The sequence below is a fragment of the Manacus candei genome, unplaced genomic scaffold (assembly GCF_025592945.1).
Source record: "Manacus candei isolate 608988 ecotype Guabito, Panama unplaced genomic scaffold, ASM2559294v1 h1tg000230l, whole genome shotgun sequence".
NCBI lineage: Eukaryota > Metazoa > Chordata > Aves > Passeriformes > Pipridae > Manacus > Manacus candei.
This window is the reverse complement of record NW_026138278.1, coordinates 145,827-168,572: the sequence shown is the minus strand read 5'-3', so window position 1 is coordinate 168,572 and position 22,746 is coordinate 145,827. Positions and strand designations below refer to the sequence as shown.

At 53.7% G+C, this 22,746-nt stretch overlaps 1 protein-coding gene across 4 annotated transcripts in view; it reads left to right on the top strand.

Moving 5' to 3' along the window:
* Positions 1 to 22,746, top strand: part of ZNF638 (zinc finger protein 638) — a 46,006-nt gene that overhangs the window by 22,647 nt on the left and 613 nt on the right. For 3 of the 4 annotated variants that reach the window (XM_051774850.1, XM_051774853.1, XM_051774852.1), the window contains exons 5-24: positions 660 to 964; positions 1,649 to 1,989; positions 2,345 to 2,491; positions 3,912 to 4,043; positions 5,703 to 5,761; positions 5,917 to 5,960; positions 6,586 to 6,657; positions 7,052 to 7,207; positions 8,397 to 8,449; positions 8,778 to 8,909; positions 9,054 to 9,182; positions 9,476 to 9,517; positions 10,767 to 10,907; positions 11,321 to 11,446; positions 14,393 to 14,442; positions 17,490 to 18,813; positions 19,370 to 19,423; positions 20,187 to 21,114; positions 21,276 to 21,404; positions 22,154 to 22,272. In XM_051774850.1, coding sequence (XP_051630810.1) covers positions 660 to 964; positions 1,649 to 1,989; positions 2,345 to 2,491; positions 3,912 to 4,043; positions 5,703 to 5,761; positions 5,917 to 5,960; positions 6,586 to 6,657; positions 7,052 to 7,207; positions 8,397 to 8,449; positions 8,778 to 8,909; positions 9,054 to 9,182; positions 9,476 to 9,517; positions 10,767 to 10,907; positions 11,321 to 11,446; positions 14,393 to 14,442; positions 17,490 to 18,813; positions 19,370 to 19,423; positions 20,187 to 21,114; positions 21,276 to 21,404; positions 22,154 to 22,272 — 4,483 coding nt within the window. The remainder of the gene's footprint in view (positions 1 to 659; positions 965 to 1,648; positions 1,990 to 2,344; positions 2,492 to 3,911; positions 4,044 to 5,702; positions 5,762 to 5,916; positions 5,961 to 6,585; positions 6,658 to 7,051; positions 7,208 to 8,396; positions 8,450 to 8,777; positions 8,910 to 9,053; positions 9,183 to 9,475; positions 9,518 to 10,766; positions 10,908 to 11,320; positions 11,447 to 14,392; positions 14,443 to 17,489; positions 18,814 to 19,369; positions 19,424 to 20,186; positions 21,115 to 21,275; positions 21,405 to 22,153; positions 22,273 to 22,746) is intronic. The other variant, XM_051774851.1, reaches the window with a different exon arrangement.

The following is a 22,746-nucleotide window of genomic DNA, read 5'->3' as shown; positions in this document are numbered from 1 at the left end:
CTGGGCTGTTTTACTGCTTCAGCATTTGTACATGTTTGCCTCGTGCACAAATGGGGGGGATAGCACTGGAATTGGCCTTGGATTTTCCTGAGATTTTGCATTAATTAGTCTGACATCCTTCCTGGGAAGCTGAGTTCCAAAGCTGGATGTGCAGGCCAGGCTGCTTTGCTTTTCTCTCTGTTACAAACCAGGAGAAATAAAGCAAATAAACTTCTGAAACTTCCATGAGGAGAATAATCACAGAATCCTGGAATGGTTTGGGTGGGAAAGGACCTTAAAGCTCATCCAGTTCCACCCCTTGCCACGGGCAGGGACACCTCCCACCAGCCCAGGTTGCTCCAACCTGGCCTTGGACACTTCCAGGGATCCAGGGGCAGCCACAGCTTCTCTGGGCAATCTGGGCCAGGGCCTCCCCACCCTCACAGGGAGGAATTCCTTCCCAATATCCTGTCTAATGCTCTGGCAGTGGGAAGCCATTCCCTGTGTGCTGTCCCTCCATGCCTTGTCCCCAGTCCCTCTCCAGCTCTCCTGGAGCCCCTTCAGGCCCTGCCAGGGGCTCTCAGCTCTCCCTGGAGCCTTCTCTTCTCCAGGGGAACCCCCCCAGCTCTCCCAGTGCATTCCTCTTTCCCGCCTTGCCCCAGCTCTCGGTGTTCCCACAGGACTGCTGGGGACAGGAAGGAGAACCAGACCCCGAAGCACCGCTCCAGCTCCTCCAGCCCCAGCCGGCGGCGGTACCGCCCGGGGGGCTCGGGGTACCCCCTGCGGCGCTTCCGCTCCCGCTCCCGGAGCCCCGGGCGCTTCCGCCGGCCCCGCAGCCGCAGCCCCCCCCGGTACCCCCGGCGGCCCAGCCCCCGGCACCGCTCCCGCTCCCCACAGCGCCCCAGGGGCTCCCTGAGGCCCGGCTCCCGCTCCCACCGCTCCTCCAGCTCCGAGCGCTCCTCACGCAGGTCCAGCCGCTCCGAAGGTACCATGGGCATGGGATGGGATGGGGATGGGATGGGCATGGGGACACGGAGCACCCAGCTGGTTTCCAGAGGTTTCCCTGGAAAATCCCAACCCGGGCTGCCTTCTCTGTGTGCTTCCAGAGCTTTGAGAGGTTCTGTGGGACACAGGTCCTGCTGGGAAGTTGTGTAGGGACAGGCAGGTTCCAGGAGCTTTGATGAGGGTAAAACCGTGGAAGTGGAGGAGGGGGAGAAGCAACGAATAACCAAAATGTGAATTCTCCACAGAAAGCCAGCAGACAGGAAATTATTGTTGTAGCAGCTCGTTAAAGAATAATTAAAACCAACAAAGAGCAAGAGAAGGAGGCAGAATTTAGCAGAAGGCACCAAGATAGTAAGTACTGCTGGGCCTCAGTGTGAGAGAGGATCAGGGGCTTCAAAAATCCCTCTTTTCCATTCCCTGACATAGAAAATTAAACAATATTTTGCATTTTCTCGTGTCCGGCCCTTGGGATTTTTGTAGGTGTTGTTTTGGAGCGTCACATCCTGAGGTTTGTTAATATTTACTGTGAAGGTTCTCTAAGCTCAGGCAGTCTCAGGGTTGGCTCAGGAGTGGGTGGTGAAGCTGAAACTGTAGGAAAGAACAGAAGTGTCTGTAAGTTGTGTTTAAGGACAAATCCAACCCCCCTGGTTTCCCTCCCTCACAGACAGAAAGGCAGCACTCGAGGCCGTCATGAAAACCCTGGGGCCGGAGTTCCTGGCAGAGTTCAAGAAACACAAATCACTTCAGGCAGCTGTGCAGGGGTCCTTGGGATCAGGAAGATCCTCATCCACTCATGGCCCCCCGGGGAAGGTGTCTGGGAGCGTGAAGAAGCCACTGAAGACAAGTGCTGCCCCAAAGGCTCCCAAGAAGGACGGGTCTGCTGCACCTGGGCCGAGTTCTGCCTCGGCCAAAACGGAGGAATCAGCCCAAAACAAGGAGGGCGAAGAGGATGAGGAAGATGAATCCGCAGGGAGCAGCAAACCTCAGTCTGCTTCTTACAACAGGGTGAGTTCCTGCGGGTGTTCTCTGCTTTTTGAGGACTTGGTTGGTGTTTCCCTTGGGGGGTCATTGGCAGGGTGACCCATTCCACGCGACACTGAGGTCTGCTGGCTGCGGGGAAGGGTGGGGATCCTGCAATCATGGAATGGGTTGGGTTGGGAGAGACCTTAAAGCCCATCCAGTCCCACCCCCTGCCACGTGTAGGGACACCTCCCACTATCCTGGGCTGCTCCAAGCCCCGTCCAGCCTGGCCTTGGACACTCCCAGGGATAGAGGCTGAGGCAGGACAGCAAAACAAGGAGACTGTGGCGAAACCCCTGACTTGGGAAGTGTCTGTTTGCCTTCTGTGTCCCCTGTGTAGCTGCTGAGGGAGGACCTGCTGAGCTGCGGGACCGTCCTGCAGATCTCGGACCTGCCCGACGACGGATTTTCGGATCAGGACATCAAAAAGCTGGTGCAGCCCTTCGGCAAAGTGAGCGACCTGATCGTGCTGCGCTCCAGGAACGAGGTGAGCGGGGCGGGGAGCCAGCCAGGCAGGGGACACAGGGGCACGGGGAGCCTCAGGGCAACGTGGGACACAGGGGCACGGGGAGCCTCAGGGCAACGAGGGACACGAGGGGCACGGGGAACCTCAGGGCAACGAGGGACACGAGGGGCACGGGGAACCTCAGGGCAACGTGGGACACGAGGGACATGGGGAACCTCAGGGCAACGTGGGACACGAGGGACATGGGGAACCTCAGGGCAACGTGGGACACAGGGACATGGGGAACCTCAGGGCAACGTGGGACATGAGGGACATGGGGAACCTCAGGGCAACGTGGGACACGAGGGGCACGAGGGACACGGGGAACCTCAGGGCAACATGGCACTAATGACAAACTGCTGAGAAGCTTTAAGATCACACTTGTAATCTGGGAATAGCTGGAACTGGGAAACTGATACAAATTCAGACCCTGCGTTTTTTCATTTTTTTATGTATATGTAAATATGTATATGATTTATACATATAACTTATAGATTCTTAATATATAATATATTATGTTGTATATTATATATATACGATATAATACATATAATATATAATGTATTATGTTGTATATTATGCTATGAAATATATATAATATATAATATATCATGTCTTTATCTATTTACATATATTTAATTTTACCTATAAATTATGCATTAGACATTATATATAATAACATAATACGTTATAGGTGACATAGGATGTATACTTTGATATCTATAACATATATTATGTATTATATTTAATTTTACCTATAAATTATGCATTAGACGTTATATATAATATAATACATTATAGATTACATAGAACGTATACTTTGATATCTATAATGTATATTAGGTATAATATTTAATTTTACCTATCAATTATGCATTATATTATATATAATAACATAATACATTATAGGTTACTTAGAATGTATACTTTGATATCTATAATGTATATTAGGTATAATATTTAATTTTACCTATCAATTATGCGTTATATTATATATAATAACATAATACATTATAGGTTACTTAGAATGTATACTTTGATATCTATAATGTATATTATGTATAATATCTAATTTTACCTATCAATTATGCATTAGACATTATATATAATAATACATTATAGGTGACATAGGATGTATACTTTGATATCTATAATGTATATTATGTATAATTATAACTTATTTCTCTGTCATTTTTCAATTATTCTGTTTCATTCCCCCTGGGCCGTGGCAGCTGGAGGCAGGGGGGTGGTTCTGGTGTCACCCTGACATCAGACCTGCCCGTCAGACCCCACAGGGATGGAGCACCCCCAGCCCCATGGGCACATGCTGGCTGGGCAGGGATCCCAGGGAGCTGTGCCTTGTGCCTGGGCCCAGCCAGAGCAGGGATTCCCTGTGTTCCAGGCCTACCTGGAGATGAACTACAAGGAGGCCGTGATCGCCGCCGTCAAGTTCGGGGAGACGCAGCCGGTGCTGCTCAACGGGAAACGCATCCGGATCAGCGTGGCCGAGAAACCCCGGGCACCCCCCGGCCAGGTGAGAGCTCACACCCCAGAATGGGCTGGAGTTCTGCTCCAGGCACCCCGGGCACCCCCCAGCCAGGTGAGAGCTCACACCCCAAACTGGGCTGGAGTTCTGCTCCAGACACCCCCCGGCCAGGTGAGAGCTCACACCCCAGAATGGGCTGGAGTTCTGCTCCAGACACCCCGGGCACCCCCCGGCCAGGTGAGAGCTCACACCCCAGAATGGGCTGGAGTTCTGCTCCAGACACCCCCCGGCCAGGTGAGAGCTCACACCCCAGAATGGGCTGGAGTTCTGCTCCAGGCACCCCCCGGCCAGGTGAGAGCTCACACCTCAGAATGGGCTGGAGTTCTGCTCCAGATACCCCCCGCCCAGGTGAGAGCTCACACCCCAATCCAGGCTGGAATTCTGCTCCAGGCACCCCGGGAAACACAGGGAGGGGGTCAATGGCTTCAGCTGCAGAAACAGCAGCTTAAAAAATCCATGGGAAGTGCTCTTCTCCACTCCAGAATCCCCCTTCTTTGGTAAAAATGGATATGCAAGTGCACTCCCTCGTTCCAGATTTGCCTTTTCCTTTGTGCTGGTTTAAAAGTTAACCAGCAGGGGGAATGAACCCAACTCAAAGGAGAGATTATAAGTCAGAATAACAATTTATTAAAATAATACAGTAAGTACAATAATACAAACAAACAATTGGTCTCAACCCACAAAAACCCAAATGTATAACCCAGTACCCTGGGGCCTGAACAAAGTGGTGTTCCTTGGGCCCTGTTTGAGTCCAAAGTAAAGGGAGAGGGGAAGAACCTGCTGGTGGGAGAGCTGCTGCAGTCTGGCCAGAAGTGGTGATCGCAGTCCAGTGGTGGTCTAAGTCTGGTTGAGAGCGATGAGATGCAGCCGTCCTCTGGATCCCACGAGTGGGTTGAAAAATGTTCCAAAACTCCAAGATTATATATCCTCCAGTTCAGGCAGGAATGCTTGGTACTCCCCTCAGGGCGGGGAGTTCACAAAGGGTGTGAGGACAGAAACATCCTTCTATCTCACAGGCCTCTTAACACCTAGTTTATAGCCTGAGGAGTCAGGCTCTATGGGCAGAGGGTGCGAATAGTCTATTGACAACAATAGTCTAGTTTCTGGGAAATGACATGGAATGCTATAGAATACAGTTTTGGGTTACACCCACCATGCTCTATGGGCAGAGGGTGCGAATAGTCTATTGACAACAATAGTCTAGTTTCTGGGAAATGACATGGAAGGCTATAGAATACAGTTTTGGGTTACACCCACCATGATGAACTGATCTCAGCTGTCCTAACTAGGACATCCTTGCTTAAATTTGGGATGCAAATGTGTGAATGCTGATGGAGATCTGTGAATAAAAGCAGTTTAGCAAGCAGTGAAAGATGCCAGCTGTATTTATATATGTGTTAAATACTATTAATTATTAATACTACTTTTAAAAATAATCCTGTTTATATATGTGTGTATGTCTACACAAACAGATTTATAAAAAGTATAGACCATATGTGAAAAATAACAGTTGAACAGTGAAGAACACAACCCATATTCTGTATATACTTAATTACTATTGATAATTATTAATGATTTTTATGTGGCCACACATATTTACAAATAAAGTCCAAGTGCTGCAGTCACTGTTTTTTCTTTCCATTCCAGGTCAAAAAGACCATTAAAAAACGAGTTCTGACTGTTAAAAAAACTTCAGCAAGTACCAAGTGAGTGTTGCCTTTGCATAAATTAATGATAATGGCTGGGAACCAGATGGGCTCATATCTGTTCGTGGGGATTTTTACTGGGTTTGAGCTTTTAAAAGCTGTTTTAATATTTGCTAATTGTCTTTAAAACTGATTATTTTTTATTCTCCTAATAGAAAAGTTCCAACCACCAGCACCAAGACCCCCAAACCCCCCACAGGTGAGACTGGGGGGAGGTTGTCTGTTCTCTTTATTAATTGATTTATTGGCTTGATTGATTTATTTTATTGCCTTTCCTGAGCAAGTCTCACTTAGGGAGCAGCCATGATTTCTGTGGGAAATCGTGGTTTTTACAGATTTATTGATTCATTCCTCAGCATCTCTGTGGGGCTGAACTGCTGGGTTAGGTGTTGGGTGGGTTTTTTGGTCACATCAGTTGAATTGCTGCAGATTAAGCTGATTTTTGTGTGTACATTGTACATATGTGTGTATATTATTGTATGTGTAATATTCTATTTTATTGTTATATTTTATTTCTATTATACTTTATTATTTTAATCACTTTCCATCTTTTATGGTATTATTATATTATTGCATGTATAATGTCTTTTTCTTCACAGTAATATAATATCAATATTACTATAATATTGATAAGCAATATTTGTCTCAGCAATTAATTTATTATTAGCATGCATGTGTCATATTGCTGTGCTATTTTACTGTAGTATGTGTATAATATATATATATTATATATATATATAATGTATATATAATACTTTATATTGGTTTTAAGTTACATATAATCAGCATTTCTCCTGACACCTGGTTTTGGGGTGTTTTTGTAGGCAAAAAGGAAAAGCTCAAGAAATCAGCAGTGCCAGGAGAACGAAAGGTGAAGAAACCTCCAGGTGCTGCAGGTGAGAGGAGGGAGGACTGTCCCTCTTCCCTGGGAAGCAGGAGGTGCTTTTCCCTTCCCAGCACAGCCATTCCAGGCTGGGAATCCAGGTTCCCTCACCTCTCCTGGCCTGGCCCACTGGTGGATCATTCCACAGGCAAACACCCTCCCTGCAGGGATTGTCAGGGCTGTTTGTAGATGGGGAACAGCCAAAAAACCAGGGCAGTGGGTGAGCTGGGGACAGAGCTTTCCCTGGGTGTCCATTTTCTGTCCGTGTGGAAGGAGGAGCAGGGATTTATTACTGGGAGGCCTCTGAGATGGGACAGAAGATGCACAGTGCAGCTCGTTCTGCTGCTGCAGGTGGATTCATTGACCTGTAGAAACAAAAACTGCCTTTTGCTGCTGGTCCCTGCCAGAACCAGCCGAGGATGGAGATGCCGAGCCCTCGGCAGAGCCCGGGGTGGGAGCTGAGGGAGCGGAGCCGTCAGATCCAAAGAGTGTCCCGGAGGAGGATGGAACCCCAGAGCCTGCAGTGCCCATGGAGAGCCAGCCCCACCCCTCACCTGTACCAGGTACCCTGGGGCTGTCCTGCCCTGTTCCATGGGGGATGTGCAGTGGGACAGGGAGGTGTTCTATGGATTTGTTTGTCAGGGAGCCCATCCCAGCCCCCTCAGGCACCGGCGCTGGATGTGCCTGGGGTTGATAAAGCTTTAATTAAACCAGGTAAACTGCAAGGTTGTCTTAAACCTCTCTGCTCTTGGGTGCTCCCTGAGCTGCTTTCCAGGCAGGCAATGGAAAGGACACGGGATTCCAGGAAATAAAACCTGTGAGAGCAGGTGCAGGGGCTGGACCAGGGGCTGGACCAGAGCCCGGGAGTTCATCGGGGTGGTGAAGGGGCTGAAAGCCCCCAGAGTGGCTGCAGCCCCCTGAGATTTCTGTGTTTCAGCAGCCAGGACAGTCCTGGCAGGAGCTGTCAGTGTGACTGGACACTTGCACTGACCCTGTGGATCCAGGCACTCCCTGTGCTCTGTTTGCAGCTCCACCTCTGATTTAATCCCATTGGATCAGTCATTCCTGTTCTCCACGTGTTCTGTCACTCATCCAGAGCAGACTGGGTGTTAAACCCTGCTCAAGTGTGAACTAATTCTCAGTTACTGTGCCTCAGATAGTACTGATAAGGAAAGGTCACAGAATCCTGGAATCCTGGAATGGTTTGGGCTGGGAGAGACCTTAAATCCCACCCAGTTCCACCCCCACCATGGGCAGGGACACCTCCCACTATCCCAGGTTGCTCCAAGCCCCGTCCAACCTGCCCTTGGACACTTGCAGGGATCCAGGGGCAGCCACAGCTTCTCTGGGAAATCCATTCCAGTCCCTTGCCATGCTCACAGGGAAGAATTCCTTCCCAATATCCCACCCAAATCTCCATTTTCCCAATTTGAAGTCACTGCCCCTTGTCCTGTCCCTCCATCCCTTGTCCCCAGTCCCTCTCCAGCTCTCTTGGAGCCCCTTTAGGCACTAGAAGGGGGTCTAAGGTGTCCCTGGAGCCTTCTCTTCTCCAGGCTGGACATTCCCACCTTGGGCCTGTTCTTTCTGGGAGCATTTCCATAGCACTGTCTGTGTCTCACCTGTTTGTCACTGTTAAATGAATATTTAATATTGATTTTCCACAAGGGGTAAAATGCAACGCAGGAAGTTCTTAAAGCTCTGAGGTGTTTAAAGAAACCTGAACCACTGAACTCCTCCCTCCCTGTTTTCCAGAGCCTCCAGGAACGGGCACGCTGGGCGAGGAATCCACAGATCCAGCCAGGAAGGTCAGTGTGAGGGTGGGAATTGTAGGAACACGCCTGGAGCCATGTCCAGGTGTTGCTGTGGTGTCTGAAAACGTCCAATTTAACCCCCTTCCTGTTTGTTTCTGGTGAGAACTCACTCCCAGACTGGTTTGGGTGTGGTGGGACCCTAAATCCCATCTAATCCCACCCCCCTCCAGGGACACCTCCCACCAACCCAGGTTGCTCCAAGTCCCATCCAGCCTGGCCTTGGACACCCCCAGGGCTGGGGCAGCCCCAGCTCTGGGCAGCCAGCTGGGATTTAGGGTGGAAGGAGTGGCAGTGCCATATAAAGTGCCTCTGTGTCTTGCAGGACCCCGAGGACCTGTGTGTGGTCCTGGTTTCCAACCTGCCCAACAAGGGATATTCCGTGGAGGAAGTTTCCAACCTGGCAAAGCCCTTTGGAGGCCTGAAGGATATGCTGATTCTGTCCTCTCACAAAAAGGTATTTCCATGGGATTTGGTGGTGTTTCTGCCTGGAGGAGCAGCAGTGGAGTCTGTAAGGAGTGCAGATGAGGTGCAGGAAGCATCCGTGGGAGACGCCTTTGATAAATTCCAGTTTTCCTTTAAATGTTTGTTTTTCTCTCAGGCATATCTGGAAATCAACAGGAAAGCTGCAGATTCCATGGTGAAATTCTACACCTGCTTCCCCATGTCCCTGGATGGAAAGCAGCTCTCCATCAGCATGGTGCCTCAGTACCAGACTGTCAGGGATGAAGTGAGTGAGGGAACCCAGGGAAGCTCCTGCTCAGCTGGGGGCACTTCCCTTCAGAGCAGGATGCTTTTGTTGAAGATGGATTTTAAACACTGTCTGGTGTTTAAAACAAGGGGTTTGTGCCTCTGCAAACTGATCCTGTTAAATGTCCTTGGGATGCTGGTCTGGTGTGAGAGGAGCAGAGGGGCAGGGAGGTGTTGGTTTGAATAATAAAGCTCAAATTAACTGTTTGTGGGGAGTCAGTGACTGTACTTTACAGCTCAAATCTTACCTTTTTCTCTTTCTTCTTTTTAAAGGAAGCCATATTTACTGCCCTGATTAAAGATTCTGACCCTCAGGTGAGTTACTCCCAACCTCTCCTCCACATACTCTCAAATCCCTTAATTTAATTGGCATTAGTGTCCTTCCTACTGAAATGTTGGGAACTGAACTGTTGTCTCAGTTTCCTCTTGAGTTAAATGTTTCCTGGGAGCTGGGAATGAACATACACAGCATTTCTGTCCAGTGCAGGTACAGCTGAGTTAAACTGTATTTTTATTTCTGCTCGGAAAAGCATTTCCAGGCTGGTCCTGCTGGAGGGTCAGGCCCTGGGGCTGGAGGGTCAGTCCTTGGGGATGGAGGGTCAGGCCCTGGGGATGGAGGGTCAGTCCTTGGGGATGGAGGGTCAGGCCCTGGGGATGGAGGGTCAGGCCCTGGGGATGGAGGGTCAGTCCCTGGGGATGGAGGGTCAGTCCTTGGGGATGGAGGGTCAGGCCCTGGGATGGAGGGTCAGTCCTTGGGGATGGAGGGTCAGTCCTTGGGGATGGAGGGTCAGTCCCTGTGGATGGAGGGTCAGTCCTTGGGGCTGGAGGGTCAGTCCTTGGGGCTGGAGGGTCAGTCATTGGGGATGGAGGGTCAGTCCTGGGGATGGAGGGTCAGTCCTTGGGGATGGAGGGTCAGTCCCTGGGATGGAGGGTCAGTCCCTGGGATGGAGGGTCAGGCCCTGGGGATGGAGGGTCAGTCCCTGGGATGGAGGGTCAGGCCCTGGGGATGGAGGGTCAGTCCCTGTGGATTGAGGGTCAGTCCTTGGGGCTGGAGGGTCAGTCCTTGGGGCTGGAGGGTCAGTCCCTGGGGCTGGAGGGTCAGGCCCTGGGGATGGAGGGTCAGGCCCTGGGGATGGAGCTGTGGGAGTGTTGGCACAGGAGCCCCCAGGAGTGACTCCAAGAACAGCAGTGACAGAAGGCTTTGGTTAAAGCCAGCAATAAACCACTTCCCAAGGAACCCCAAAGGCTTGAATTTCCCATTGGGAATGTTCCTGGGGAGATCTGCTCCCTCCTTATGGTTCTCCTGGCTACAGACAAAACTGCTCCAGTTTGTTGGGAATTGGTGTTTGCAAAACACACCCAACTTCCAAATATGAAAGGTCAGACTTCTTTGGGATTTTAGGAGTCTGCTGGTGCCTTTATGTCCCTTTGATCCTCCCCAAATCCTGGGATTTATTTGATGTTTCTGGGCACTGCCTGGGGATTGAGGTGTCTCTGAGGCTCTGCTGCCCCATGAAGTGTGTGCCAAGGTTAAAGCAGGTTTTGCCATCCCTTTTTTTTTCAGGTGAACACTGAATCCATCCATAACCAGTTTGTGCACCTGGGGAATTTGCCAGATGATGGATACAGGGAGCTGGAAGTGGTTTGTGTGGGGCTTCGCTTCGGGAAGGTCGACCATTATGTTGTGCTGAAGAACAAAAACAAGGTAAGCACATTAAATAAATTCTGCAAAGGACCTTTTGGGGAGGGGAAAAAAATTAGGGTTTTCGTGGGGGAAACCTGGGAAAAAACTGAATTTCTGAGGAGGAGTGAAAATGCCAGAATTGCTAAAACTTTTGTTTTGGCACATTTCAAAGGCAGTGACTCACTCTGCTCTTTTATTCAGTTTTCGTATTTTCATGTGTAAATCTAAAAATCCAACCAAAAGCTGAGGTGTTTTCAGCTTCAGGCCACGGGGTGGAACTTTTTAAAGGTGACTTTACAAAACCCTTCATGCTGTTGTGGCTGAAAGGTGAGGGGTGGGAGGTCCCAGCAGGGAAGGTGCTTTGCTGGCTCTGTTCAGGAGCAGGGAAGGGGAGGAATCTCAGCTGTTTGCAGGCTGTGCTCTGCTCCCTCCAGGCCATCCTGCAGCTGGATACCCCCAGGTCAGCCCGCTCCATGCACAGCTTCCTGCAGCAGTACCCCTACAGCATGGGGGAGCACACCCTCAGCTGCTCCCTGTCCCCACGGGGGGACCCTGCCCAGGTAACTCCTGCTCTGTCTGCCCTGGGGCTTGAGGGGATGGAACAGCCTGGAACAGGGAGCTGGGATGGAACAGGGAGCTGGGATGGATCAACCTGGGAACAGGGAGCTGGGATGGAACAGGGAGCTGGGATGGATCAGCCTGGGAACAGGGAGCTGGGATGGAACAGGGAGCTGGGATGGAACAGGGAGCTGGGATGGATCAACCTGGGAACAGGGAGCTGGGATGGAACAGGGAGCTGGGATGGAACAGGGAGCTGGGATGGAACAGGGAGCTGGGATGGAACAGCCTGGAACAGGGAGCTGGGATGGAACAGCCTGGGAACAGGGAGCTGGGATGGATCAACCTGTGCCCAGGGAGCTGGGCTGGCACTGCCACTGCTGCCTCGGGATCTGCTGCTGGGGATGGGACTGTCCAGCAGCTGGGAGTGGCTCAGCCAGTCTGTGCTCTGGGATGGAATCCTGCAATGGGTTGGGTGGGAAGGGGCCTTAAAGCCCATCCAGTCCCACCCCCTGCCATGGGCAGGGACACTTTCCACCAGCCCAGGTTGCTCCAACCTGGCCTTGGACACTTCCAGGGATCCAGGGGCAGCCACAGCTTCTCTGCCCAACCTGGGCCAGGGCTTCCCCACCCTCACAGCCTGGAATTCCTTCCCAATATCCCATCTAACCCTGCCCTCTGGCACTGGGAAGCCATTCCCTGTGTCCTGTCCCTCCCTGCCTTGTCCCCAGTCCCTCTCCAGCTCTCCTGGAGCCCCTTCAGGCCCTGCCAGGGGCTCTCAGCTCTCCCTGGAGCCTTCTCTTCTCCAGGGGAACCCCCCCAGCTCTCCCAGCCTGGCTCCCCAGGAGACAGTGGGTGATTATCCCTGTGAATTCCTTTCCTGGAGCTCTCATTCCCCAGGTGTTGCTGTTCCCTCTCAGTGCCATGCCTGTGGGATCCCATTCCCACACCAGGATGTGCTGGAAGCTCTGGTTTCTCCCTTCACTTTTATTCACAGGAGAAAGTTCCAAATGACAACAAGGGCATCCATCCTTTTCTTCCACAGGGAGGGAAAACAGGCCCCAGCTGCCTTCCCAGCTCTTCCCATCCTGTCCTGACCCCTCATCCGTGGTGGAAGTGCTGCAGTTCCCTCTTTAGGAGCAATTAATTAGCCTAAATTCAGGATAGTCCCACTTTCCCCCTCCCTCCTTTCTCCACATCTTTCATTACCTGAACTTTGTAGCTGAAGAAAATTAACAAATCCTTAACAAGCTTTTTCTCAAGTCTAATAATTGTAAGGAATAAGCTTCCTTAGCACTGAAAAATAAGGAAAAGACCCTTCCTTGTAGCCCTCACGATGAGAAACATCCACCAGAGTGATTGAAATCTGCTTTTCCAGCTGCTCCCTGTTTCTGGAGTGACAGAAGAACATCCCTTTGTCCCTGGGAACGTTTCATCCCAAGTCAGTGCCCACAAAGAAGGGCATTCCACCCTGTTTCCTGAACATTTCTTCCCAGCTGCACGTTTTGGGGCACTTAGAGCTGATTTGGGGGGGAGCAGCCATGGAAGTGCTGCTCCATCCCTTCAGAGTTGGATTTCTGGAATTTTGCTGATAGTGTCTGAATTTAATAGTGCTGAAATGCCAGAAACAGGGAGGAAGTGTTGGAGCAGGAAGGGGGATGTGCCACTGGAGCACAGGATCATTCCCTGCTGGCAGTGCCCCTGTCACAGCCCAGGTGTCACAGCCAGCCTGTGCTTTGGGGTTGAACTCAGGGCTTTAGTTTTGTCTGGAACTGAGGGGGAGACAAAAATGCCTGAGAAGAGGGAAAACTGATTTTTTTCCCAGCTGTTTTCCTTCACTGCATTTGGAGTCAGTTCCCTCTTGTCCATCTTCTCCATTCCCTGCCAAAGTCTGGGCTGTGTGCCTGGGAACCCAAAGGAACATGAGGTTAATTCCTCTGGAAACCTTTCAGTCAGATCCTGGAGAAAAACCCAAGTAGTTGTTAATTCCTTAGAACATGCTCTTGTTACTTTGGGCACTTATCTCTGGGGTAAACGTTCACAGAAAACTGAAGGCCTTGGAATCACATCCATAAATAACAGTGAATTCTGCTGTTCCTGATCCTGATTGTCTGCAGTGAGTCTGGGAAGTGCCTTTGGAAAGGAGATGGAGATCTCAGCACTGAGGCTTAAAGGGCTTTTTTATCGTGGTGCCTTTTTCAGGAGACATTATTTCATTTAACAGCCAATCCAGGAGGTTTTTCTGTAGGAACACACAGTCATCCTGCAGGGAATGGCTGGATTTAGGGGATAGAGACTGGCCTGGGGGTCTTGTAGGTACTTGCTCAACTTGGGGTGTAATTTGTTAGAGGTGTGTGGCTGTTTGCTTAATAATATTAATAATATCAGCAATAAAAAGGAAGAGAAGGGGAAGAAGGAGGAGGAGAAGGGGAAGATGGACAAGGGGAAGAAGAAAGAGGAGAAGGGGAAGAAGGAGAAGAAAGAGGAGAAAGAAGAAGGAGAAGAAAGGGAAGAAGGAGAAGAAGAAGGGGGGAAAGGAGGAGGAGAAGGGGAAGGAGAAGAAGGGGAAGAAGGAGGAGGAGAAGGAGAAGAAGAAAAGGAGAAGAACATGTTCCCCCTGAGCTCTGCAGCCATTCACACCCTCACAGTACAGGGAAGAAGGTGCTGTGTGGGCAGAGGAGTGTTGGACATCCCTCTCCTGCAGGTGTACCCCGGCCCCAGAGCCAGTTCTGCTCCAGCCACGGCTCTGGAGGGACCCAAACCCTCAGTGCTGTGCCACGGGTTCTGTCTGCAGTGCTGGGACATCCCCTCCAGTGCCAGCTCAGGGAGTCCCTGCCCTGGGCTGTAGGACAGTTCCCTGTGCTTTGATCTGCCATGTTTGGGGTGGTGGGCTCTGGAATGTGGAGCCTCTGGAAGTGCTGAACACTGACCCTGGGTTTGCCTTTCAGGCCGAAGCTGGGAAGAGAGACCCGAAGAGAGAGGAAGGGAGCAGAGCAAGGTATGGCCTGCAAGTGCTGGGGGGTTGTGTCTCCCTTTCCTTGGAATGCCCTGTCCATGATCTGGGGGGTGCTGAGCCTCTCTGCAGCCCAGCTCCATGGAAAATCCTGCTGGGAGCTCCCCCAGCCGTGTCCTGCTGCTCCTCCCCCCGTGTGCTCTGTGTGTCCCCGCAGAGCCACAGTGTTTGGGATTGCATTCCCAACCCATGGAAAACAGGAGGAAATCCTCTTTTGTCACTGTTTTACTGCTCTGGCCAGGGTTTCCCCCCCGGGCCTGGCAGGTGTGTCTGGCTCCACGTGTTGGTGAGAGAATTTGGGGGGTATTTAACCCCCGAGGGTTTCTTTCATCCTGCAGCTCCTCCCTCTGTCACAGCCCCTGGCTCTGTTCTTTCTGTTTCCAAATGCTAAAAATGCACTGAAACTTCCTTGTTTAAGTTATTAACGTGAACTTCACTCTGTGATCCAGGTCCTGAAGTGATTTATAGAAATGTTTGTCTGCTCTAGAACACCAGGACCCAGAAACGGGGTTGGTTTGTGCCATTTCAAGCTGTTCTGTGGATGCTGGTTGTAGTAAACTTTCTGTTTGTGGAGTAACTGTTTGTTGGTTGTAGTTCTGATCATGATTTGTTTTATAAATGGATAGAGCACTACAAGTTTTTGTTAACAAATATGACTTAAATCACTTTCTGTCATTCAAACCCGTATTTCTGGAAAAGTTTTGTTGTTAAAAACCCCCCAAAAGCGTGTGATGATGGTCCTAAATTCCAAGTCATGCCATTATACTCTCTCTCTATATATACACTGCTCTATATTTTCAGACATCATTCCTTTCAGAAGTCGAGTTGTCATTCCTTATTCCGTGAAACTCCTCCTTTTTGGGAACATTTAGTTCCCAAACCGTCTCTCCCTCACAGCTTTGCAGCCACACAGGGAACCTTTTTGGTTCCAGCCAGGTGGGCTTTAACTAGTGCAGTTAATTCCTGATGATCAGGCAACTCTTCCATGAGTCCAGCCCTGCTGTGGCTGCTGAACACGTGGAAAGCTGCCCTTTTCCCCTGCAAATTCCCTACTCCACACGTTCTCCCTGTCTTCTCCCTCTGAGCCTTTGGGGCTCCGTTGCTTTAGTTCATTTCATAAGAAGCAGAAAACATCTTAAATGTTATTATAGACCCGAAGCCCTTCCCTGTGTTTCTGGAGAGGGAGGGATTAGTGAGATTCGGGGGGCAGAAGGGGCTGAAGGACCTCTGAGTTGGGAATTCCTCACACTTGGGCTGAGCACTGGTGTGCTTTCCTGGCTGCCTTTGTTTGGGATTAGTTGTCCTGGGCTGGGACAGCTGGGGGTTCTTCTCCAGGCTGTGATTCCTGGCTCATCCCACTGCTCCCTGTACTCTGGTTTGCTGGGTGTGGAGCAGGACATGGCCCAGGCTCTGTGCTGGGGCAGGGGCTGGATTCACCCCTCACATCCCTGGGCAGGCAGTGCCTGGCAGTGATCCCATGTTCCTGGATGCTTCCTGGGGGTCCCTGCTGTCCCTCTGCCCATCCCTCTCTGCCCCTCAGCCTGGTCTGAGCCCAGGGTGGGTTTTGGGGCCCCCCAGGGCCCTGGGAAGGCCCAGGGTGGGCTTTGTCTCCCCTCAGGATTTGGGGAGTGATGCCTCACTGGAGCTGTGATAATCCAGCTGTGCTGAGCCCTGTGCTTGGGGTGTCATCCCTGTTCCCAGACACTGCTCCATCCCCTCCCAGAAGTGCCTCAGCAGAGGCTGTGAGGGCAGGGCAGGGCTGGACCTTTGTTTAATTCAAGTCTAACCCTGGGCCTGGATCTACACTTGGGGCTCTGACGGCCCCAGGGCGTGCCCTGCTCCACAGGCAGGGGAGACTTCAGCAAATCCCAGTGGAAGGTGCTCAGACAGAAGAGGAAAATCCCTGGGCACAAACAGAAATGTTTCATTGCTGTCAGAATCCCTTCTGTGTCCTGGCTGAGGGGGCCAAGCCCATGGAGAGCAGAGGAGGGACTGAGGGCAGGAGTGTCCCCAGCCCTGCTGCCCCTGGTGACAGGCAGGGCTTTTCCATCTCCAGTGTTACACTGGTGCTGGGAAGGGTCTGGGAGCAGAATTCCCATCCCTTCTCCTCTCTCCGTACATTTTGTCTCCATACCCTCCCTTGGAGCTGGTGTTTGTACCAGCTGAATGGATTTACCTGTTCTTGCAGAATCTTCCTCTTCTTACTGAATCTTCCTGTTGCTCCGTGTTTGTCTCCTTATCCCCCACCTTGGCCACTTCCAGGCTTAACCCTTCCCTGAGCTGAGTCCATTCTATCCAGCTCCATCCCTTGCTGGGGGGTCTGGCTGAGCTGGGAGGTGCTGGATGCTGCTCTGCTGGAGCTCTGTGGGATAACAGGCATCTCTAACTCCAGTGTCTCCCAAGATCCCCGTGGGGGAGTCTTTCCTTCAGAGAACACAAACACCCCTCATGTCTCAGGAGTTCTCTGAGGAGCTCCATGCTCTGGGTTGGCACCTTGGGCTGTGTCACCCCGGGGCTGGCAGTGGGTTATCCAGGGAAAGCAGAGCCCAAAGGAGCCTCTGTGCCCCTTGTGTGAGGTCAGCGTGGTTTGAACCCAGAGCATCCCCTCCCTTCCCAAAAACTGAGCCCAGCCCCAAACCTGCTGCTCCTGGCAGAGCTCTCTGGGCTGCTGACTGCCCCGTCTGGAGACAGAGCCAAACTGCTGATTCCTAAATCCAGAGGCACTGGAGCTTTGTTTTCATTGTCCATTCACTTTCCCACTCGGGATGTAAATTTTGGGGGGGCCATGTGAGCCCTGAGGTCCCGGGGCACTCCTGGCACGGGGCCTGCCCACAGTCCTGCCCACGGCCTGCCCTCGAGGTGCTGAGGTGAGTTCTCAGCACCATCCCATTCCTCACCTCACGGTTGGCAGCACCAGCCCAGTTCCCAGTGCCGGGCGCTGCCGCGGCAGGAAGGGCCCTGCCAGGAGGGGTCTGTGAGTGTGGAATTCTCAACATGGTTTGATTTCTTCTGTTTCTTTTAAATGCATTTAGCGCTGGCTCGAAAAAATCTCCCGAGGGGTCAGGAGTGGTGCCAAGAGCAGCTGCTGATCCGCCAGGAGAGCCCAGGGGGGCAAAGAGAGGAGCCACTCCCGCCTCCAGTGGCACGGAGGAGATCCCAGCGGGACAGACGGAGCCCCCCGAGCCCCAGCCGGGAGGAGCAGCCAGGGAGTCACCTGGGAGCCTGGCCAGGACGGCTGTGGAGGACGTGGATACTGGGATTGGTGTTCCCGTGAAACCTGCTGGCACCAGATCACCTGCAGAGAGGTGGGAAGAGAAGCCGCTGCCGCCTTCCAGTGCGGGGACGGAAGAGGCTCCTAAAGGTCCTCCTGAACCAAAGCTGCTGGAGAAGGGAAGCAAGGAGGGGGATGAAGAGTCGTCTGCCCCTGCCATGGAAGCACTGGGATCATCCAGCAGGGCTGAGGGGGATCCAGCGGGTCGTGGGGTGATCCCAGCAGCCGGGGAGCCAGCGGGGGCCAGCCCTGGAGCAGCGTCCCCCAGGGATGAGGGGGCTCCCATGGACACGCTGTCACCTGCTGTCACCCAGCCAGCCAGCGAGCTGGCTGCTCCTGGGAAGAGCCCTGTTCCTGAGGCTGGGAAAAGCAACCCTGAAACATCTGGAGCTCCAGTGGCCGAGAGGAGACCTGTCCCTAAAACCAGGGAGGCCCCAGGGAAGAGACTGGATGTGGCTGGAGCAGAGGAGGGTGTGCTCAAAGCTGGACACGCTGCAGAGGAGAACCCCGGGAAGCTCTTGGGCAAGGCTGGAGCAGAGCTGGAGAAGCAGCTTGGAAAAGCAGCAGCCAAGGCTGGGGCTGCTCTGGAAGATGCTCCGAGTGCCGTCGGTGGGAGCAGCGCGGGAAGTTCGGCCAAAAGCCACCAGAACAAAGGGACGGGAGCGGCAAACCCCGACAGAAGCCACCCGGGAGCTCCACTGAGCCCCTTTTTATCCCTCAAGGAGCCCGCTGTGGGTAAAACCCTCCTGAGGGCAGTGGTGTCTATCCCGGATATCTTCAAGGCCAGGCCCCCAGCGAAGAGCAGCGAGCCCTCCCCGGGCAAAGGGGGGGAGCAGAACCCCCCCAGAGCCGAGGGCCAGGCAGGGGGGGACAAGAGAACCCCCTCCAAAGCAGCCCAGCCCGCAGCAGGGAGCGGCCAGGGGAGAGGGAGCGGCAGCTCCACAGTGGATGGACAGGGAGGCAGTGGGAGGAGCTCATCCCAGCAGGAGAAGGACTCCCAGGTGGAATCTAGGGCTGGTTCAAAACAGAGCCAAGAGGGAGAGAGTGGAACCCCCTGCACAGAGGAGGACCCCGGCAGCACTCAGGTGAGAGGCAGGAAGGTCCCCGTGCCGGCACTGACCCCGGGCTTCTCCCAGCCTGGGACAGTGGCTCCGTGTTCCCCTTCCCTTTTCCATACATCCACACGAGCTGACGGGCAACCAGTTCCTTTATCTGCCATGTGTGCAGCACAAGGGTGGAACTGGTGGGAAAGTCCTGCGGAGGTGTTGTGGAAGTGAGTCGTGGCTGTATCCTCACTGTGTGTCCTCGGAGTGGTTCCGGATGGGAGCTGAGCTGTGTGTCCTCTGGGGAGCTGGGATTTGCTGTGCCCAGTCCTGCACAGGCACTGGGCACTGGGATTTGCTGTGCCCAGTCCTGCTCGGGCACTGGGCACTGGGCAGAGGCTCCTGAGGTGTCACCTCATGGTCGGTGGCCGGTCCCTGGAGCAGCAGCTCTGCCCAGCCCGGAGCAGGAGCAGCCCTGGGGACATCCCAGAGCAGCTCCTCAGGGCCAGGAATAGCCGTGTCTGGTGGTGGGTTTGGTCTCCTGGGAGCGGGGCAGGGGCTGACCCCGTTCCATGGGAACTCCTCTCTCGTTTTGCAGGGTCCTGGTGGGGACAGGACCAGTGGCGCTGGCAGCAGTGGGAAGCAGAAGGAGGTAAGGATGGAACCATGGGGGGATTGAAGGTGCAGAGGGTGTTGATGTTCCAGGCCAGGCTGGACAGGGCTTGGAGCAACCTGGGCTGGGGGAAGGTGTCCCTGCCCATGGACAGGGGTGGCTCTGGGTGGGATTTCAGGTCTTTTCCAACCCAAACCATTCCATGGTTCCTTGACCCCAGGCCTGGGTGCTGCTCTCAGGAATCCTTCCCCACCTCCCACGGGGTGGGATCACCAAGTCCCTGCCCTTCCTGCACCCAGTGCCGGTGCCGTGGGCTCTGGGATACTGGAATTGCTTTGGGATCTTCCCACGTGCTGGGTTCCCCCCAGATCTCTCGGTCACTGTTCCCAGGAGCCGGGACCGCCAGGAAGGCCCAGCTGGGATCAGATGCCATGAAATCCATCCCTGGGAACCATCTGGCCCTAAAGCAGCACCCAAAGCTGCCCCAGAGCTCTGTTCCCAGCCCATGGTGTCCAGTCCCTTTGCCACAGGCAGCCAGTGCTGCCAGGCTGCTCTTCCCAGCCCGGGCAGCGTGGGATGCTGTCAATTGATCCACTGGGATTTCGCAAAGTGCTTTGGTTTCCTGAATTAAATCCGAGTGAAATCCAATGAATCCTCCCCCGTGGGACTGAGGGCCTGGACAGTTTTCCCTGCCCTCAAATGAAGTTGGTTTTTCCCCCTGCAGGCAGGCTGTGGATGTTTCTCCCGAGGCTGTGGGCGGGGGTGAAGTTGAATGTTACCTTCTCACTTTGACACTCCCCAGGAAGAAGAGCTGTTCCCGTTTAACCTGGACGAGTTTGTCACCGTGGACGAGGTGGTGGAGGAGGTGGAGTCTCCGGTCGTGCCACGGCGAAACCCCCCCAGGGGCAAGAGGAAAGAGGGAGCCAAGCCCAGCCCGTCGGAGCCCGCGTCCAAGAGGAGGAAAGGGAAGAGCTCCGGGGCCAAGGGGGAGCCGTCCTTCGTCACCCTGGACGAGATCGGGGAGGAGGAGGACGCGCCCGCCCCGCCGGGGGACCCCCAGGGGCTGCTGGTGGTGGACGAGGTGCTGGAGGAGGAGGAGCTGTCGGAGGCGGTGAAGGACCCGCAGGCCCTGCTCACCCTGGACGAGATCTCGGAGCAGGAGGAGCCGGGAGCCCCCAGGGACCTCCCCCAGCCCGCCTTCAAGGAGCGGGACCTGAAGGCCGAGCCCCTGGTGACGGTGGATGAGATCGGGGAGGTGGAGGAGCTGCCCCTGAACGAGCCCACCGAGCTGGGCGGGGAGGAGGGCAAGGCCGGCGCCGCAGACTTCGCGTCCTCGCAGGTGCCCGACGACCCCACGGCCCTGGTGACCGTGGACGAGATCCAGGAGGACAACGAGGACAACCCCCTGGTGACCCTGGACGAGGTGAACGAGGAGGAGGACGATTTCCTGGCGGATTTCAACCACCTCAAGGAGGAGCTGAACTTCGTCACGGTCGACGAAGTCGGGGACGAGGAGGAGGAGGAGGAAAACGCGTCCCCAGGGAAGAGTGCACACAAGGATGAGGAGGAGGAGGACATCGTTGCTGTGGCAGGACCAGAAGAAGAGGAAATCGCTGCCAGTGCAGGACCAGAGGAGGAGGACATTGTTGCTGTTGCAGGACCAGAAGAAATAGGAATTTTGGGGGATCCGAATCCAGAAGAGGAAATCTCTGCAGTCTCCAAGCCAAAAGGTGAGGGACCTCAAGGCCAGGTTGGAGGGGGCTTGGAGCCCCCTGGGCTGGTGGGAGGTGTCCCTGCCCATGGCAGGGGTGGGATCGATGGGCTTTGGGTCCCTTCCAACCCAAACCATTCCAGGATTCCCTTCCATTCCAACGTGCATTTCTGTCTCCAGCAGCTCAGCTGGGATCAGGAGGGGCAGAACCAGAGCCCAAGCAGAAGAAAGCTCTGGGTGTCCCCAGGATGCAGAGCACTCCCAAAGGGAAACCCAGAGGAACCACCCCAAACTCTCCAGGCTTTCCTGGTAGGAAGAACTTTCCTGTCTGTTTAAAACTCCTTCCGTGTCCCACAACCACACTGAACCTCGAAGTCAGGGCCCAGAATCCATGATTTTTGTCCTTTGCTCCTCCAAATCCCTGTTTAACCAGTTGAAAGCTCAACAGGGAAAGTACTTTTTTCCTAAGATTTACAAATACAGGCAAATTTATTGATGGTCAGCACAGGGCAGTGGGATACCTCCTGAGTGTTCCCATCCTGGGACGAGTTTTATTCCCAACTTTCCGTGCCTAGGAAGGAGGGAACAGCTTTGAAATGGGGGTGTAGAGATGTATTCCCTTTTTTTTTTAATAAGATCCTCCTCTAAATTCCTTTTCCATAAAACACTGGAACCAGAAAAGGAGTTGCTGGGAACATCTGGCTCCTGGTCTGATGGCTTGGGGGACATTCCCTGGAAGGATGGGGCTGGTGGGACACTGCAGAGCCACACCTGGCCCAGGAGTTGGAGATAAAGCACTTCAAAGGCCAAAAGATGCCGAGGAAGTTGCAGGGGCCTTCGGATCCAAAAAATTCCCAGAAATTGCTGTGGTTACTGCCCATGGCAATGATGTGTGGGTTGAAACAGGGACCAGCTCGAGTGAGAAACCGGGTTTTTTGAGGGCTGAGACCCTGTGATTTCCACCCAGGACCCCCAAATTGCCCGGGTCTGGGGAGGGAGTGTGGGGTTGGGATGTGTCTGGAGCTGCCTGTGGTGACTGTCGTGTGCTGCTCCCTCAGCCCTGGACATCCTGGTGCCCAAGGCCGGGTTCTTCTGCCAGATCTGCTCCCTGTTCTACGCCGACGAGCCCTCCATGATCCAGCACTGCCGGACCCCCCTGCACCGGCACAACATGGAGGTACCCTGGCAACAGGCCCGGGGCTGGGGGGCTCCTGTCACCCCTTGGGGGTTTGGGAACAGGGAACAGCCCCAAACCCGGGGCTGGGGGGGCTCCTGTCACCCCTTGGGGGTTTGGGAACAGGGAACAGCCCCAAACCCGGGGCTGGGGGGCTCCTGTCACCCCTTGGGGGTTTGGGAACAGGGAACAGCCCCGGGGCTGGGGGGGCTCCTGCTCACCCCTTGGGGCTTTGGGAACAGGGAACAGCCCCAGAACCGGGGCTGGGGGGCTCCTGCTCACCCCTTGGGGCTTTGGGAACAGGGAACAGCCCCAGACCTCGGGCTGGGGGGGCTCCTGCTCACCCCTCAGGGCTTTGGGAACAGGGAACAGACCCGGGGCTGGGGTGCTCCTGCTCACCCCTTGGGGGTTTGGGAACAGGGAACAGCCCCAGACCCAGGGCTGGGGGTGCTCCTGGTCACCCCTCAGGGCTTTGGG